This window comes from Heloderma suspectum, chromosome 3 (assembly GCF_057233095.1).
Source record: "Heloderma suspectum isolate Gila_16-S chromosome 3, 16-S_ref, whole genome shotgun sequence".
NCBI classification, from domain to species: Eukaryota; Metazoa; Chordata; class Lepidosauria; order Squamata; family Helodermatidae; genus Heloderma; species Heloderma suspectum.
Window position 1 is genome coordinate 213,663,052 of NC_139460.1, and position 18,789 is coordinate 213,681,840.

Consider the following 18,789-nt stretch of genomic DNA (forward strand, 5'->3'; position numbering starts at 1 on the left):
CAGCATCTATATAACGAAGGATCGAATTAGTTACCTCCTAAGGCAATAAACCAAACAAAGGAAAATTGGAGCCTTGAGATCACACTTTACCGCATTTAGGGAACTGGGCTTTAAACTGTGCCATATCAATTGTGGGGGATCTCTGTAAGTTCTGATGTGGGCATTCAGAGGGCAAGCCTCATTGACCACAAGGGGAATTACTTCTGAGGAGACACTAATGGGTTTGTGCAGGGACAGGAAACATACAGGAAACACCCCTTGACTGGGTTCATGGTGAAAGGCACACCCCTGGGCAGGGCTAGCATACCCAAAGTAAATGCAGGGGCTGGGGCACACAACAACTATACCATGGAGAACCCGACTTAAGGGGAAAAATCGGACTTTACGCAGTCTCAGGAAATCCGTTTTTTCCCTGATAAGCTCTGGGGTGGCTGCTGGATGGCAATGACGTCATGTATCCCTAACGACCTCAACATGCAGCCAGCTCAGAGTAAATTGTTGGTGGAAACACCCCCCTAGCTGCTGTCTAATGAACCAACAGCAATTTCTGGGAAGGCTTCAAAGGCAGCCCTATGTATAATACATTGCAGTAATGTGGATATTTCTGGAGCATGGATAACTGTAGCCAGGCTATCTTGATCTAAAAAGGGTTCTAGCTGGTGAAAGGTACTCTATGCCACTGCGGCCACATGGAGCACTAGTGGCAGTGCTGGATGAGTGAGTGCCTCTACAGTGCAAACCTAATCCATCAGGGCAGGAGTGAGGAACCTCCAGCCTACAGGGCCTTCCACATCTGGCCTGCCTGCCTCTCCACCCAGGCTGTGCCTCTCTTCTCAGCCCTTTCCCTTCCACAGCTTCCTTCCACTCTGCCCAGCTGTTTCCAGCTGATTGGCTAGCAGCACAGAAAGGGGACCTGATAGCGAAGGTGCAGTTTAAACCTCCCCATTCAGTGATCTCCCCGTTCCCTGCACTGCTAAGTGGAAAACAGATAAGCCATGGCGAAGTGGCTTCAAAATCCTGCTGCTGATGGAGGGAAAAATCACTCTATTCATAGAATCATAGGGCTGGAAGGGGCCTACAAGGCCATCAAGTTCAACCCCCTGCTCAGTGCAGGAAGCCTGATTCCCAGGCAGAGTCCCATCCAAATACTAACCAGGGCTGATCCTGCTTAGTTTCCGAGAGCAGACAAGATCGGGCGCATCCAGCCCTTTCCTCCATCAGCACCTCACTGCATTGCTATGCTGGGGGTTCATAGAATCATAGAATAGTAGGGTTGGAAGGGGCCTATAAGACCATCAAGTCCAACCCCCAAAGGGGGTTGAGAAAGGAAAATATGTAGATGGATGGATGAAAGTGAATGGGGAGTGGGGGAGTATGTAATGGATGTCAAGAAACTAGCATCATTTGAGCTAATGCCTGAATGTGACCTGGTGACTAGGAGGTTTAAGTTATGCTGCATTTGCAGTGGTTCATGGTGATTTTAGTTTGTGATTTCATTGTGGTTTTGAGGATCCCATTAGGACAATAAAGTAGGATATAACTTTAATTAATAAAGAAATATTTTAGAAGTTACAACTGAAATGGGGATGACTCACCATAAGATTTTTTTTCAGTGGTATATCTAGAGTAACCCTAAAATTGCTCTGCCTCTAAGGCATACTGTAGACTGAGGCCATAAGTCATATAGTCATAGAAACATAAAGGATCAACAAACTATATGTTCTAACTCCTGGCTGCAAGGATGGACCATCCACCACTAGACCCTCCTCAGATCAGCCTGGCCAGTTCAGACCACAGCGTGCAATAAGAATGGCAAGTGTGATGCTTATGAAGCATGTGAAAGCAGCACATACATCCTCCCAGTCACTGCTTATCTGTCCTGAGAAAACCATTCATCTGGCCTGTGTTTCCACCAGGTATTTACTCCAACCTGGCAGTGCAGTGAGGTCTCTGTGTTTCCATGACGTCATGGCCATTCAGCGCCAGCCCCGCATTTTATCATGGAAAAAATGCTTCTTCTGAGACTGGTTGTAGTCCGACTATTCCAGCTTACTTCAGCTCCATTACTGACCTGTTTCCACAACCGCACTGGGTTTGGTATCATAGTCCTGCCCATGGGGTGTGTAGCCCGGCCTTTGTAGGTGAGTTGCTCATGACCTCAGTGACCCAACCCTTTCCCTCCCTGTTTTCCGGAAGTTTCATCACTGTTTTGGACCAGGATGCTGAGGGACCAACTTTTAAACATTTGAAAATAAGGGCTAGAACACTAGTGCGTATAAGCCTGCTATCATAGGCAAGCAAGTACTCCCACTACAGCCTGAAAATCAGGTTTATCTCAGGTCACTTCCCCAGAACTACATGTGGGGAGCATCCACAGCTAATATTCCTTTGTGTCATTTGGACCAGGGAAACAATGCCACAAGCATCTTAGTCTAGTTTTCATATTACACGCTAAGTCACTATCTCGTTATCACACTATTGCGCCGGTCTTTGATCAATATGCACACCATCTATGGCAGTATCTTCCTATGACTCTATGACTCTATCACACAGCCACGAAATAGCACACTTACTTACTTTTCCCCCCCACTTCCAATGAGGTTTCACCGCCTGTCTTTCACACTACACAGCACCCGCCTCGAACTGGAACCGGAATTTCCCACTTCCATGCTACCGCTTTCAATACCCTGATATCCTGGTAGTTCCCCTTAATGTGCTCTGATTTTCCGTGTTCATTACCATATCTGGTCGTTGTCCCCTCCCATGCCTGTACATATACAGCAGTGTTTGTATTTCTCTCTTGTCCAGTCACAGCTCTCAACGGCCCCATGTCATCTTCTGGCTACTGTTTGCATAGGTTCCTCAGCACTCCATGTTTCCTCAGCAACAAGCAAAGGGCTGGATGTGCGTGCACTTGTCTGATCTTGGAAGCTCAGCAGTCGGTCCTGGTCAGTACTTGGATGGGAGACCACCTGGGAATCAGGCTTCCTGCACTGAGCAGGGGGTTGTTCTATCCCTTCAAATGAGACTAAGTTTTGCCCCCCTCTATCTCCCACTTCAGCTTAAAAAAAAAATTAAGGCATTATCTTCAAATCTTCGAAGAATCATAGCTTCTCCAGCCTGATTGCTCTGCAAACTTGCCTGGGCAAGGCCAGGCAAGTGTAAAAGTTTTCACAGTCCCATCCATGCTCGCTGCATGGAAAGAAAAACACACACATATCCAGGCTGACAGTCCTCAGTGTCCACGGACTAACATCGATAAAAATGTCTGTGGACATTTTAACATCATCTCAGGAGTGGGGGACAAACACAGGGTGGTCTTCGAAGATGCGAAGCTTCAAAGAAGCTAGCAGCCCCCCCAAAAACATGAGTGCTGGATGCTGCCACCGCTGCCCCTCTTTCTCGCAACAGCTTCCAAGGGCTGGTGTGGGGAAAAGAGCATCAGCAGACAGCCCCCAGCCTCTCACCCTGGCCTCCAGCAGGTGGGGGTGGGGAGAAAGAGAATAGGTGCCTCCTTCTTCCCTCCACCCACACCTGCTGCAGCAGCAAGGGACAAGCAGATCATTTTCCCTAAGGCCAGGAAAACATGCGGAAAACAACCAGCCTCTCCCATGCCACTGCCGCTGTAGCAATGATGGGGGGAGGACGAGAGCTGCTGCCTTCTTCTCCTCTTCTTGCTGAGGGAACTAGTGTGCAAGGCGGGGCGGGGTGGTAAATTCTGGCAGGGCTTTGAGCCCCAACAGGATGCTTGTGCAATCCCTACACACACACAGGGATAGAGGAAGACAGGGACGGTGGGTGGGGAATCAGCAAAAACAGGAAGAGTTTCTGCTCTTCCAATGAGAGCCGCCATCTTTAAGTGCAGGAAAACAGCATAGCACTTGAGTGTGAACCGTGCTTGTGCATTCAATGAAGTACTGCAATGGGGAAACAGGGTGAGTGTGGATAATCATGTGTTAGTGCGATAGCATTTACCTCACCAGTCTACCGAATTCGATGCACTAGCAGACGCATTGTAGACCTAACACGCATTTGTGCTAGCACGCAATAGCACATTTTCTGGAACAAGACCCCTTGACCTCAACAGGAGACAGCAGGCACCCCTGCAGCAATGCGCCATCACGCAACAGCGCAAATGCATGTTAATGCTATTTCACGGTTGAGTGATAGAGTGATAAAGTCATAGCAACATACTGATGTGGAGGGTATGCATATTGATGGAAGACTTGCGCAATAGTGTGATAATGAGATAGTGACTTAGCGTATGCCTGCTAATGTGATAGCCTTAGGGGTGCCTCCTAATGCCGTAGCCTGCTATTTAGAAGGAAAGGAAAAAAAAATGGGTGGAATAAGGCATATGTCTGGGACGTCTACCCAGAAGTAACTCCTGTTGTGGTCGATGTGGCTTGTTCCCGAGATTGCCAGGGGAGTAGAGCCTCTCTGACTGGTTCAGCAGCCCGCCCCTGCCAGTCTGATGACGTTCACTTCCAATCCCCGCCCCCCAACCTGGAAGTATGTTTCTGTCAGCAAAGGGGGAGAGGGAGGGGGGACTCAGCAAGATCAGGAGGCAGGAACATGGATGAGATAATCAGACCCAACCCAGACTCCATCCAGCCATCAAGAAAATAATTCAATTAGAGCTCAGTGGAAACAGCACAGAGCCCCAGGCTACAGTGATGATAAGCTGGGACTTAAGCACTGTGGAAACTGGAAAAGGAGCAGATACAATTGGGGAAACATTGCAACAAAGTTGCAAGCCAGGTGAAGCCAATAACATGGAAACACACCCCAGATCATCACAACAAAAACTTACATGGCTATACTTTCATACCGTGCAATATACTTTCTCTAGATGTAGTAGTTCTATATGCCACATGGAAAGTGGGTGGAAAATCCAAATGGGACATTGTGGACCTCAGGAAACAAGCCATGCAGTATCTTTCATAAATTTATTAAAGTCTGTTTTAAACCCAGTGAAGTTCTCTGCTTCCACAACTCTTTCAAAATGTTAATAGTTGAACAAAACAAAGCTCTTCAATTGACGTCCAGTTTGAGCCACTGGTTATTACGCTCCCTTGAGTTTATGTAGATAAATTAGCATTCACAAAATTAGCATTTAGACACGTATTCAGGCTAAATCATAATCATAGGGCTGTAATCCTATATCCACTTACTTGGGAGTAAGCCCTATTGAACTCAATGGGACTTACTTCAGAGTAGATATGTATAATATGGCACTGTTAAAACCACTTGCTCTCTTCTCCCTCAAATATGCATTGGTAACATGGGTGAGCATTTCTACAATCAATGGCATTTATGTTTCCAATAGTGTTAAAATACTAGCTCAGGGGGTAATCAGTCAACATGGCAAACAGGAGGTAATTGCGTTCACTGTTATTGTTTAGCTCCTATGGAGTCCAGCGTATTCATCATCATGTATAGAAATGGAAAATACATTATAATCAAGAAGAAAAACACACCACTAGTACTATACCCATGCAGCCAGTACCATTAGGTTTATTGGCTTGTACATTGTACAGTGTACAACCTGAGCTGTTCCCACACTAATTCTATGGGCAAAGGGCACAGAGTAAAAGCTACTCTTATGCCTGCAGTCAGAACTTGGAGCACAATGAACCATTTTAGATTGGGAGGATGTGATGTGGTGAAAAGAGATTTTTGTGTGTGTGTGTGTGAGAGAGAGAGAGACAGAGAGACAGAGAGACAGAGAGATGCGGGAGGAATTCAGTAAGGTCCAAAGGCCTGAATACATCAAACTTCACCCCCCAAAATTGTGTGTTAAGAGCATTTGTTGTGGGAGTTGTTTAAATAAAGCAATAACAGTGTTATCAACAAAGAACAAATAGTGAGTCTTGTTTAAAAAGAGGGACTCGTTATGCAGAACACAAGCAAGACTGCTCCTCCCAGCCACCCTAAATGGCATCCCAGAGGGTTGATGGTGTTGTGATGCAGCAGGAAGAACTGAGTGTTTTAACTAATTTAGGGCGTGATCCTATGTTTAGACAGAAAAAAGTTCTACAACTCCCAGCATTCTGCAGCAAGCATGACTGGCTGGGGAATGCTGGGACTTTTTTCTGTCTAAACATGCACAGGATTGTGCCTTTAGTCATTTCCAACTTTACCTGTAGTTCTAACACAGAGCAATTCCCTTAGGTGAGCAAAGCTTTAGCTTCACATAGCAGGTTCCTCACGAGAAGCTTAAAATTTGCTGTTTCTATATCCACTAATAGCAGCTTTTCTTCTGATCTATATGCCATATTACAGAGGGAACCAAAAATGGAACTTGTGATCACAATGGGCTTCTGAACAATTGAAACATAGCTTGTCCTGGGCAATTCAAGAAAGAGGCAGGTCTGATCAAGAGAGGCTGGGAGGAAAAGGCAGTGGCAACCATCCCTCTCATGGCAACCCTCCTCCATTCAGGGGAAGGGAAGGTAGAAAGCAAAGGAAACCATTTAAATTCCCTGAGAAAGACAAAGCAATGCCTAGTAGTAGGAGATGGAAGACTCTTTTAGGACCATATATATGTGTATATTCCCCTTCATGGATCACTGCCTTGTTGTGGCGAAGGGGCTTGCGTAACTCAGTGAAGCCATAAGCTATGCCGTGCAGGGCCACCCAAGACGGACAGGTCATGGCAGAGAGTTCTGACAAAATGTGGTCCACTGGAGAAGGAAATGGCAACCCACTCCAGTATTCTTGCCAAGAAAACCCCATGGAACGTATCACAAGGCTAAAAGAGATGACGCCGGAAGATGAGCCCCTCAGGTCGGAAGGTGTCCAATATACTACTACTACTGGGGAAGAGCAGAGGGTATTTCCAAGTAGCGCCAGAAAAAGTGAAGCGGCTGGGCCAAAGCCGAAAGGACACTCAGCTGTGGATGTGTCTGGTGGTGAAAAGAAAATCCAATGCTGTAAAGAACAATATTGTTTAGGAACCTGGAATGGCAGATCAATGAATCAGGGTAAGCTGGAGGTGGTCAAACATGAGATGGCAAGATTGAACATTGACATCTTGGGAATCAGCAAACTAAAATGGACAAGCATGGGCGATTTTAATTCAGGTGACCATCATATCTACTACTGTGGGCAAGAATCCCTTAGAAGAAATGGAGTAGCACTCATAGTCAACAAAAGGGTGGGAAAAGCAGTACTGGGGTACAATCTTAAAAATGATAGAATGATCTCAGTACGAATCCAAGGCAAACCATTCAACATCACAGTAATTCAAGTCTATGCCCCAACCACTGATGCCGAAGAAGCTGAGGTTGATCCGTTCTATGAAGACCTACAACACCTTCTAGAACTAACACCAAAAAAAGATGTCCTCTTCATCATAGGGGATTGGAATGCTAAAGTAGGAAGTCAAGAAATCACCGGGATAACAGGCAGGCATGGCCTTGGTGTACAAAATGAAGCAGGACAAAAGCTAATAGAGTTTTGCCAAGAGAACACGCTGATCATAGCAAACACTCTTTTCCAACAGCACAAGAGGCGACTCTACACATGGACATCACCAGATGGTCAATATCGAAATCAGATTGATTATGTCCTTTGCAACCAGAGATGGAGAAGCTCTATACAGTCAGTCAAAACAAGACCTGGAGCTGACTGTGGCTCAGATCATGAGCTGCTTCTTGCAAAATTTCGGCTTAAATTAAAGAACGTAGGGAAAACCACTAAACCATTCAGGTATGACCAAAATCATATCCCTTATGAATATACAGTGGAGGTGAGGAATAGATTTATGGGATTAGACCTGATAGACAGAGTGCCTGAGGAACTATGGACGGAGGTCCATAACATTGTTCAGGAGGCAGCAACGAAATCCATCCCAAAGAAAAAGAAATGCAAGAAAGCCAAGTGGCTGTCTGAGGAGGCTTTACAAGTAGCTGAGGAAAGAAGGGAAGCGAAAAGCAAGGGAGAAAGGGGAAGATATATCCAACTGAATGCAGAGTTCCAGAGAATAGCAAGGAGAGACAAGAAGGCTTTCTTAAATGAACAATGCAAAGAAATCGAGGAAAACAATAGAATGGGAAAGACCAGAGATCTCTTCAAGAAAATCGGAGATCTCAAGGGAACGTTTCATGCAAAGACGGGCATGATAAAGGACAAAGAAGGCAGGGACCTAACAGAAGCAGATGAGATTAAGAAGAGGTGGCAAGAATACACAGAAGAACTATACAGGAAAGATCTGAATGTCCCTGATAGCCATGAGAGTGCGGTCACTGAACTTGAGCCGGACATCCTAGAGGGTGAAGTCAAGTGGGCCTTAGGAAGCATTACTAACAACAAAGCTAGTGGAGATGACAGTATTCCAGCTGAGCTATTTAAAATCCTAAAAGATGATGCTGTTAAAGTGCTGCATTTAATATGCCAACAAATTTGGAACACTCAACAATGGCCGCAAGACTGGAAAAGGTCAGTTTACATTCCAATTCCAAAGAAGGGCAACGCCAAAGAGTGTTTAAACTACCGCACAATTGCGCTCATTTCACATGCCAGCAAGGTGATGCTCAAAATCCTACAAGCTAGGCTTCAGCAGTATGCGAACCGAGAACTACCGGAAGTACAAGCTGGGTTTCGAAGAGGCAGAGGATCTAGAGATCAAATCGCCAACATTCGCTGGATCATGGAGAAAGCAAGAGAATTCCAGAAAAATGTCTATTTCTGCTTCATTGACTACGCTAAAACCTTTGATTGTGTGGATCACAACAAACTGTGGCAAATTCTGAAAGTGATGGGAGTACCAGACCACCTTACCTGTCTCCTGAGAAACCTGTACGAGGGTCAAGAAGCAACAGTAAGAACCAGACATGGAACAACTGATTGGTTCAAAATTGGGAAAGGAGTACGACAAAGCTGCATACTGTCACCCTGCTTATTTAACTTATATGCAGAGTACATCATGAGAAATGCCGGGTTGGATGAATCAGAGGTCGGAATTAAGATTGCTGGGAGAATTATCAACAAACTCCGATATGCAGACGATACCACCCTAATGGCAGAAAGCGAAGAGGATCTAAAGGGCCTCTTGTTGAGGGTGAAAGAGAAGAGTGCAAAAGCTGGTTTGAAACTCAACATTAAAAAAACTAAGATCATGGCATCCGGCCCCATCACGTCCTGGCATATAGAAGGGGAAGAAATGGAAGCAGTGACAGATTTTACTTTCTTGGGCTCCAAGATCACCGCAGACGGTGACTGTAGCCATGAAATTAAAAGACGCTTGCTCCTTGGGAGGAAAGCTATGGCAAACCTAGACAGCATAGTAAGAAGCAGAGACATCACCTTGCCGACAAAGGTCCGTCTAATCAAAGCTATGGTTTTCCCAGTAGTAATGTATGGTTGTGAGAGCTGGACTATAAGGAAGGCTGAGTGCCGAAGAATTGATGCTTTTGAACTGTGGTGCTGGAGAAGACTCTTATGAGTCCCCTGGACTGCAAGGAGGTCCAATCAGTCCATCCTAAAGGAAATCAACCCTGAGTGCTCATTGGAAGGACAGATACCGAAACTGAAGCTCAAATATTTTGGCCACCTAATGCGAAGAGAAAACTCCCTGGACAAGACCCTGATGCTGGGAAAGACTGAAGGCAAAAGGAGAAGGGGACGGCAGAGGATGAGATGGCTAGATAGCATCACCGATGCAATGAATATGAACTTGAGCACGCTGCGGGAGAGAGCGCAGGACAGGAAGGCCTGGCGTGCTATGGTCCATGGGGTCACGAAGAGTTGGACACGACTGAACGACTGAACAACATATGTGTATATTATTTAATTACTCAAGTACGTGAAATATATAACATATAAATTGGCAGTTTGAGTTGACACTGGGTGATATGACAATTGTATCTCTGGTAATGAATCTGCTACAGATCATTCACACATACAGAGGACCAGTTCACACATACTGCTATAGAATTATGAACATGCATGTATGAACTGGTCCTCTGGAGGCTGAAAATGGGAGAAAGGCCACTTAACCCCCCCCCTCCCCGAACACTATTACTCTTTGGTGTGACTTTGATAGGGAGTTCCTGCTGGAATGCTCCCAATCAGGTCATTTCAGTATCTTAAAAATGTAACTTGGGAAGTGCTTATACAGATTTCTGCTTCTAAGACACGGATAACATGTTGCCAAGCTACTTCTGGAGCTTCGGCAATGAACACAGCACTCTCAGAAGTACCAACATGCATAAATATTCCACATACATTTCTTAGCAGGACTGATCAAATGCTTTTTCTTTCAGTGAAAATGCCTCCTTTTTCATCTGTTCATTCAGCACATGCTTAAAAGTTTCATTCATTTTCTTTCATTTTTAAAAATTGCATCACACTGAACTCGTGCTTAGTCATGATGCCATATTTGGTGTCCATACACAATGACATTCTGCTTGCTATCCGATTGGCTGCGTGCGTTGACTACAGCTCAGTGATATTACATTGCATGTCACCATATCATCTTGTTTGCTAAGTGGTATCTGACTGGGTGCTGAGTGTTGGCAAAACAGCGAGAACCTGACAAGGGCTGAGCTGTGTGAAATCCTAGCTGAAGGAGCATGCTTTACCCTGGATAAATCACACTGGAGACTCTGAGTCAAAGGAACAAGAAAGTTTGCATTTATTGCAGGAAGTACATGTGTTATAAGAGGGTCCCCAATTCAAGATGGAGGGAGACCCAAAGAGATATCTCCTCTCTGAGAGGCAAGAACATGAAGAAGAAGGAAGTAGGAAGTGAGGTCAGCAACCCTAAGAGTATCAGTCTAGCATTAGAAGGAAGGTCAGCACAGATCAGAGGATAGTCTAGCAAGCTTGGAGGTCCGCTCCCTATCTTTGTTGTTGTTCAGTTGTTCAGTCGTGTCCGACTGTTCGTGACCCCATGGACCATAGCACGCCAGGCCTTCCTGTCCTGCGTTCTCTCCCTATCTATCCCCTTTCAATGCAGACAGATCAGCCTTTCTCTTTTCTTTTTGAAGCTAGCTGAGTCTGCACCCACACTTCCAGTGCTGAGAACAACATATGGTTTTATCTGTAGACATTATTGCAGAAGGTAGCAATAGAAGCAGCAGTGAAGGGAAATCTGGTGTAAAAACATTACAATTTTTAAAATAGAAAATATAACTACAGAGCCAATGGGAAAAAATGTTATTCCTTTGAAAGGGCAAATTTTGCTAAGAAAATGGAAAGCGAAACGCTGATAATCTGGTGCAGCCTTAGTTTTAGACACAAGAACAACTCATGGGAATACTTTCTGCCTTGAGAGTACAGTGCCAAAAGCAGACCAGAGACGCTCAGACATGCAATCAGAATGGTTGCCTTGGTTTCTCAACTGTCCGGGTAAATTATTTAAAGTGTTTGAAATTCCTATTAGTTAGGTGCCCTAGGGCGGTCACCTGGTAGACTGAGCAGTTGCTGATTGTTTCAAGAACATCTGGCCAGCAGGGACCCAACTTCTGTAATAATGTGGGAGTGAAGGTGGGGGGGACACCCAGTAAGAAAGGAAAAGAAAAATGAAGAGGAGGAGGAAAAACAAAGAGCAACAGCAAATACCAAAATGGGTACAGGGTTGGAAAGTAGTAACTGAATGGCACTGTGGGCAGGAAGTTCTAATACTGGTAGGGAAAAACAGTCATAGCAAAAGACAAAACTATTACTTTTCTCATTGAAAGAAAATGGGAATAGCCAAAAGATACTAGATCTGGGAGATGCAACCTGGTGCTCTCCAGATGTTTCGGACTGCAACTCACATAAGCCCCAGCCAGCATGGCTGATGGTAAGGGAATATGTCAATTGCAGTCCAAAACATCTGGAGGGCACCAGGTTGTATACGCTTGCACTAGATAATGAAGGGGGAGGGGGTGACAGGACTAAGGACAATTGTACACATTTTGATTGCTGCGGGAAACACTGGTTTTACACTGGTATTTCCCACAGCAAACATGCATCTTTAAAGAGACCCATGTATACATGTCTGGGAACCCTGGGTTTTTAGATGCATATAGAAGCATGGATGACATCCACACTTTATCAGTGTTTCCAGACAGTGGGCTCCTAGCGCTATCAATCAGAAGGGATTGTGCAGCAATTCTGTCTTTTTTTCCTTAAGGGTTTTCTGTGGAAAGGAAAAAGACAGAAGCAGTAGTGTGAAAACACAGGGAGGGTTACGAATGGAAGACACCTGGACCCCTGTAAAATTCTGTGAATGAGGCAGGCAGGGTGACTGCACAATAAAAGCCTCATCTGTAAGCCCCCTATGTGTTTACTGCAGGAAAAACACCAGTGTTGCCTGTCCCAGGCCATAGTCTGCAGGCACATGAGGCAGCCACCTTGCTGAAGCTAAGCTGGTCTGAGTCTGGTCAGTGCTTGGAGCTGGAGGGCAGACCACCTGGGAACTGCATGTAGCCACTTTGAGTTCCATAATGGAAGAAAGGTGAGGTATAAATATAATGAATGAATGAATGAATGAATAAATAATGTGTGGAGCTGTCCTCAGATGTTCCTTGAACAGGATTAATTTGAAAGCAAATCAAAATCTGCAGTGATCAAAATTCAACAAATATTTTAATGGGAAAGGGAGGGACTGATGAGAAAGGAGATGTGGGGAAAATAAGATAAGAATGTGATGGAATGAAAGGGGCCTAGAATTGCTTACAAATAGCTGGTCACTACAAAGATGGAAAGGTTTTCAACAGCTTGTTTGCAGATCCTTCCCCCCTTGTTCCAGGGAAGGTGGGGGGAAGGAAGAACAAACAAATAATTTATTATTACATTGGTATCCTGCCTTTCCTCCAAGGAATTTAGGGTGGCATATATAGATTTTTCACATTGTATTCTCACAACAATAATGTGAGATAGACTAGGCTGAGAGATGGAGACTTGCCCAAGATTACCCAGATAACTTCATGGCTGAGTAGGGATTTGAACCCAGTTCTCCCAAGTCAAAATCCAGCACTTTATACACTCCACTTCACTTGTAGAAAGCCCATCATAGCTCTCAGCAGGGTGAATAATAAAGGCATTTGGCACTAGCATCCATCCTAGTTAGTGAGTGTTCCTGACATTCATTCAGCAGAGCTTACAAAGGTACTGTGCAAGACAACTACATTTGGGGTTTTTGCCAGCAGGAGAATAGCACTACTTTAATCTAGTTTGAAAGGACTTTACAAGCAGAGAGATCATCAGAGCACACCAAATGTGTGGAAGCATGATTTTCCTGATAGTGCCTAGATGGGGCACTGATACCACCCAGTGGCACCTTAGGCAAATCAAATCTCTGATCCCTTGAGATAATTGTCTTGGGTGCAGCTTCCTCATTAGAGTGCGCAACTGATATGTGCTGGGTGTTTGAGAGATGGTCCCAATGAGATCTGTCATGATAAGGTACATCTCATGTGTAATTTTCCAAGGCTGTTTCATAACAGAAGGAAAAGGGAACAAAAAGACCACCCGACCATCTCCTGGAGGCTGACACATGATTGTTAGCAGTAGCATCTTTCTTCCTGTTCCCTCCAGTCCCTTTTTAACGATCCAAGATAAATCACTCAAGGAAAAGCCTTCAGAGCCAAACAGTCCTTTTCCTTGTAAGATATTTAAAGACAACTGCAACCAGCAGGGCTTTTTGGTTTGTGTCTTTATAGCTGGGTGGCATGCACACAAGCAGAAACCAGATGAATTCAAACTTTGCATGTGGGTTGTTACACACAGTGTTTAAAAGTATTAGTGTGGATTGTTATTCCTGGCAAGTTCTCCAGTGGGAGATCATTGGTGAAAGGGTTTTTCATTTCCTGTTCAGAAGATGATGATGGAAGGGTTCAATGTTCAGATGATTTCCAAGTGCATTGGGCAAGGATTTTAATCATTTTGTGTTGGGAATGGATCATCTGTCTCTCAAATTATGGAGCAATTCAGTGGAAAATGCTAGGATACCTTTACCCAGTTCAAATGTCTATGACAGAAATGGGCTTTGATGCAAAAGTAACTTCTTCAGTCACTGAAGAGATATTTATGAAAGCATAACATTCCTTTAATTTAATATATTTAATAATTTCATATAGACTCTGTAGAGTCAAGTTGGGCTGACATTTAATCAAGTCTGCTGTAATGTTCTTCCATCCCTTTTGTTAAACTACTCACTAGGTAGATTCTAATGGTGATGGGTTATAGGGCAAGGTCTCGAACTTCAGGTCTGTGGGCCAAATCCAGCCTGCCTGGGGTCCCAGTCCAGCTCTCTAGGGTTTCCCAGATGGACATGCCCCTTTCCCCACATCACCAGGTGGTTCCAACTCTCCCCCCACCCCGCCCATTGATCATTTGGAAGTCTCTTGGCTTGTGTGTGGTTTTCCCCATTCTAAGAGGTTGAAATGCCTCTCCTAAGGCTTTGTTACTGGCAGGAAGAGCTGTAAGCTAACACACACTGGTATTTTTGGTAATCTTAGCCCTTCCCTCTGCTCTTTGCCCTTGCCTACCACTGGAATGTGGCCTCTGAGAATTTCTATGAAACTGAATGAGATTCAGCCTGGTATATGGACTAAGTGAATTGCTTGGCTTTTCCTTGACGTGATTCTAATAATGGTGAAGGAAACATGACAAGTTGTATGGAAGGCCTATCATTTTAAAAAGAATTTGCATGTGCAAGCCATGATCTGAGTATCAGGATCACAAAGTCACAACAGGGAAAAGGAATCATTTTAACTCACAGTAGCAATGCCAGTTTTCTGGTTGTGACCCACACCACCATCCACTGCCCGCACAATGAGTATATATTCTGATTTAGCTTCCCGGTCCAGCAGAGATGTTGTGGTGATTTCCCCTGCAGAAAGTAAGACAGGAGAGTAAAAAGAGAAAGAAGAGCATGTATGCAGGAATATTTGTGGCTCAATGACAACTAAGAGGAATAATAATAATAATACCACCACCACCACCACCACCACCGAGAACAGCACAGCACATAGATGTGGAAACCCTTGCAAACCTGTCTAGCTATTGGCAGAGCTTTAGTGATGTTACAGAATGTTCACAAACATTCTAATCGCTACAGGAGGAAGTGTTGGCAACAGAATGCTGATGTAGTGTCTGAAAGGGAGGTAAAAGATCAGTTGACTTGAAGGGAAAAAACTTATGCAAGTCCTAGGGAAAGGAGGTAGGAAGCAGGGGACACAGGGAGGGTGGTTGAAATCTGGGAAGCTGAGCAGAAAGAGATCCCAGCTCAGTTTTACATATTGTCACTAACCGGATACATCTTTGGCTCAAGATTTGGCTGCAGAATTAGTAAAAAGCCCCACTGCACATACACACATTGTGCAAGCACATAAAAGAGCTGCCTGGATCTGGGCCTCTGTCTCCTACTTCTGTAATCGTTCTTTGGTGCTGCATGACCTTCCTTCTCATAGTTCCAGCAATGAGCTGAAAACAACCAAAATGTCCTGTCCACACAGTAGGCTAGCCATGATGGGATCATCCATCCAGTTCCCCTACCCCAGAGCCTCAATATTCAACCTATACAATCCAGACTGCATTTCAATTTCTATGTCAAACACAAATCACTTTAATGGTAAGGGGCTGCCCACAGCAGATATCTGGGGGAGAAGGTTAAAAATTAATCTATATCACAAAACTGCAGGAGGTCAAAGGGTTCACTAAAATACATTTGCCTCCCAAGTTCCTGTAATATCCATTAATCCGTAGAATGGAAAAAAATTAATCAGTGGGGGGATTTTTTTTTAAACAATGAGCATGTCTCCATGATGGATTACTCCACTTTGCCCACAAAGTTACATCCAATTAGGCACACCTTCACAGAGCAAGTTCAGCTAATTTCAATGGGGATACTCCTACAGAAAAGTTCTTCCTCTTTCAAGAGACAAAACAGAAAACACAGGTTTCCCCCTTTCTCCTCCCTTTTGCATGCATGATAGTCTCTCTTCCTATAGAATACGTCAGCAAGGAGGGTCATCATCATGGTAGGATGTGCTCTCATATCAAAAATGCTGCTAAGCTTTTTCAAAATTACTTGTCAGCTCAATAAAACTAGGAAAATGGCACTCAGCGGAGCCTAGGCCGAGTGATAAGGGTTGACTGAACTTGGTGTACTTGGGCTAAGACATTGCCATCTGGTTATCTGGAATAATAATAATAATAATAATAATAATAATAATAATGTTTGACACAGCTTAGAATGATACACAATCAACAATTAAACATTTGCTTTATATTTTGCTGATAGAATTGCTCACACCTGATCCGACTTTAACTCCATATTTTTTACATAATCAAAGATAGATGCAGCCAAAGTGCTGTCTGGTCCAGCTGCTGTGGATACTTTTTAGCTCTTGCAGCCTAAGGATGTTAACAAGCTGCTTGGAGGAATGAGACCAACCACCTGCTCCTTGGACGTTGTGCATCCTGGCTTTTGAAATTGGGCAGGGCTGGGCTTTCTGTTTGGGTTATCAGCTGTGGTAAATGTCTCTTTAAGAGATGGTGTCACCCTGCAGTGATGAAACCACTTTCGAAAATGCCAAATTTAGAGCCTATGGCTTTGGAAAACTATTGTGCAGTTTCCAGCTTACCATTTCTAGCCAATGTCCTAGAGTAGGTAGTGTCCTCTCAGCTCTAGGCAGTCTTGGATGACATTGGTTATTTAGATCCATCCAATCTGGCTTCCTGCCTGGGTTCAGGACGGAAACTGCCTTGATCACCTTATTGGACGACTTGCTCAGGGAATAGATGGGGGTAGGGGAGTGCAACCCTGTTAGTTCCCCTGGACTGTCTCTCAGAAATGGGAACTAGGGGCACTGTTTTGCAATGGCTCCAGTCCTACTTGGAGAATAGCATTTTGAAGGTGGTACTGGGAGACTTTTGTTCCACTCCTTGGCCACTGGCCTTTGGAGTGCCACAAGGTTCCATCTTGTCCCCCATGCTTTTTAGCATCTACATGAAACCAGAGATTTGGGCTGAAGTGACATCAATATGCAAATAACACTCTACCTCTCTATCTATCTTCTAATCCCAACAAGGTGGTAAAAACCCTTGATAGGTGTTTGGAGGCAGTTATGATTACACTGTATGGAAATTATAATGTCTTGATCCTGCATTTCTGTTAGAGCAGCCATGATTCCTATATTCAGAAAACTTTGTTTCCTCTGTGGAGGGTTGGTATGATAGAAAAGAGGACGCCGAACAGGCAGAAGGTAATAAAAACAAAATCTGCAAAGACAGGAGGCAAGAAACATGAAATGAAAAAGAATACCATGGTTGTGCTTACCTGAGCGAGCATTTATTCGAAAGTGTGAAGACCCTTCCAAGGAGTAGATAATGGACTCTTGGCCATATTCTCTTGACCGGTCCAAATCAGTGGCATTTAGAAATAGCACCGTTGCACCTTGGAGAAAGACAAGAAAAAGGAGATTGAGTTTGATTTATTTGTTTAATTTATGAGTCATCCTGTAGCTGAAGCTGTCAGGGCAACATACATAATTAAAACAAGCACAATAAAACCAATAACATCACTTAAAAACAAAAATAAAATAAAAGCTGCAACAACAACAATTTTCATTCTACAGGCATACCACCAGCCTGATTCATATTGAAGTTAAACCAATCTGGATTTAAGGTGATTTATGGTGCAATCCTATGCATGTTTAGACAGAAAAAGTCCTACAACTCAAATGCTGGGAACTGTAGGACTTTTTTCTGTCTAAACATGCATAGGGTTATGCCTTTAGGGCACAATCCCACATATGTTTAGATAGAAAAAGTCCTAAAACTCCCAGAATTCCCCAGCCAAGCATGGCTGGCTGAGGAACGCTGCGAGGTATAGGACTTTTTCTGTCTAAACATGGATAAGATTGTGCCCTTAGGCTCACAAAATTCATAGGAACAAGGCTCAGTACACCCAACCAACTTACCAAATGGTATGCTTTTCTACCACTGTTTTGCTTGGTCATCTGTATTGATAAAAATGTAGGGTGATTTTTTTTTTTTGGTATTAATTCATGTAAATGTGTGGTAAAAGTTAGGGAGCTTTATCAAGTGTTAAGGCTTTTCCAGATCTACCACTTCGTAAATTGGTCATTTGTATTAGAAATCCATGGCAGGTGACACTGAATGGGGAAAGCATTCTCTGCAATGGCAGTGCCAGAAAAAATATTGTAAGGGCCACAGAAGGAGCAAAGTGAATTGGGGGTGGGGGGTGGACTTTGTCCTACAAGTTCGATTTTGAAAGAGAAATAATGGTATATTTCACTTCTATGTTCTCATTCTAAGCACATTTTTTTCTGAAGTAAAGCCTATTGATTTTGATGGAGCTAATGTACAAGTATGTATGGTTCAGATTGCAGCCTTATTTTAATTTCCAGTTGATGATTTCATTATAATTTGTATGTGAAATGTGCTTTTCCTTCAACTTTAGTCCAGCAGTGGGAGCCAGGCAAGATATTTGTCTGGAGGCACTTGCCCCCTTCTGGCACCACCTATGCTTCCCTGTGTGATAACAGTTTTACAGCTAGAGTTGTCCTTTAAAGAACAGCTTGACTGGGTTTGGATGTAATGCTAAAATATGGCTTAAATTATGGTGCAGCTGTGGGGAGGAAATGGGAAGCTTTTACTTCTATTTTCACCTAACCATTATTTGTTATGTCTGAACCCAAAACCGTGGTTAACCTTAATTATGTTTAAGAGCAGCCTTCCCTAATCTGGTGCCCTTCAGATGTGCTGGACTACAACTCCCATAATTCCCAGCCAGCATGGCTTTCCTGATTGGCAATGTTGGCTGGG

General features: G+C 44.0%; 1 protein-coding gene across 1 annotated transcript in view; it reads right to left on the reverse strand.

Moving 5' to 3' along the window:
• Positions 1–18,789, reverse strand: part of CDH23 (cadherin related 23) — a 512,093-nt gene that overhangs the window by 26,436 nt on the left and 466,868 nt on the right. Inside the window, exons 20-21 of the mRNA XM_084845647.1 lie at positions 17,279–17,395; positions 14,715–14,827 (exon numbers count right to left, since the gene is read on the reverse strand). Of these exons, the coding sequence (XP_084701773.1) occupies positions 14,715–14,827; positions 17,279–17,395 (230 nt within the window). The remainder of the gene's footprint in view (positions 1–14,714; positions 14,828–17,278; positions 17,396–18,789) is intronic.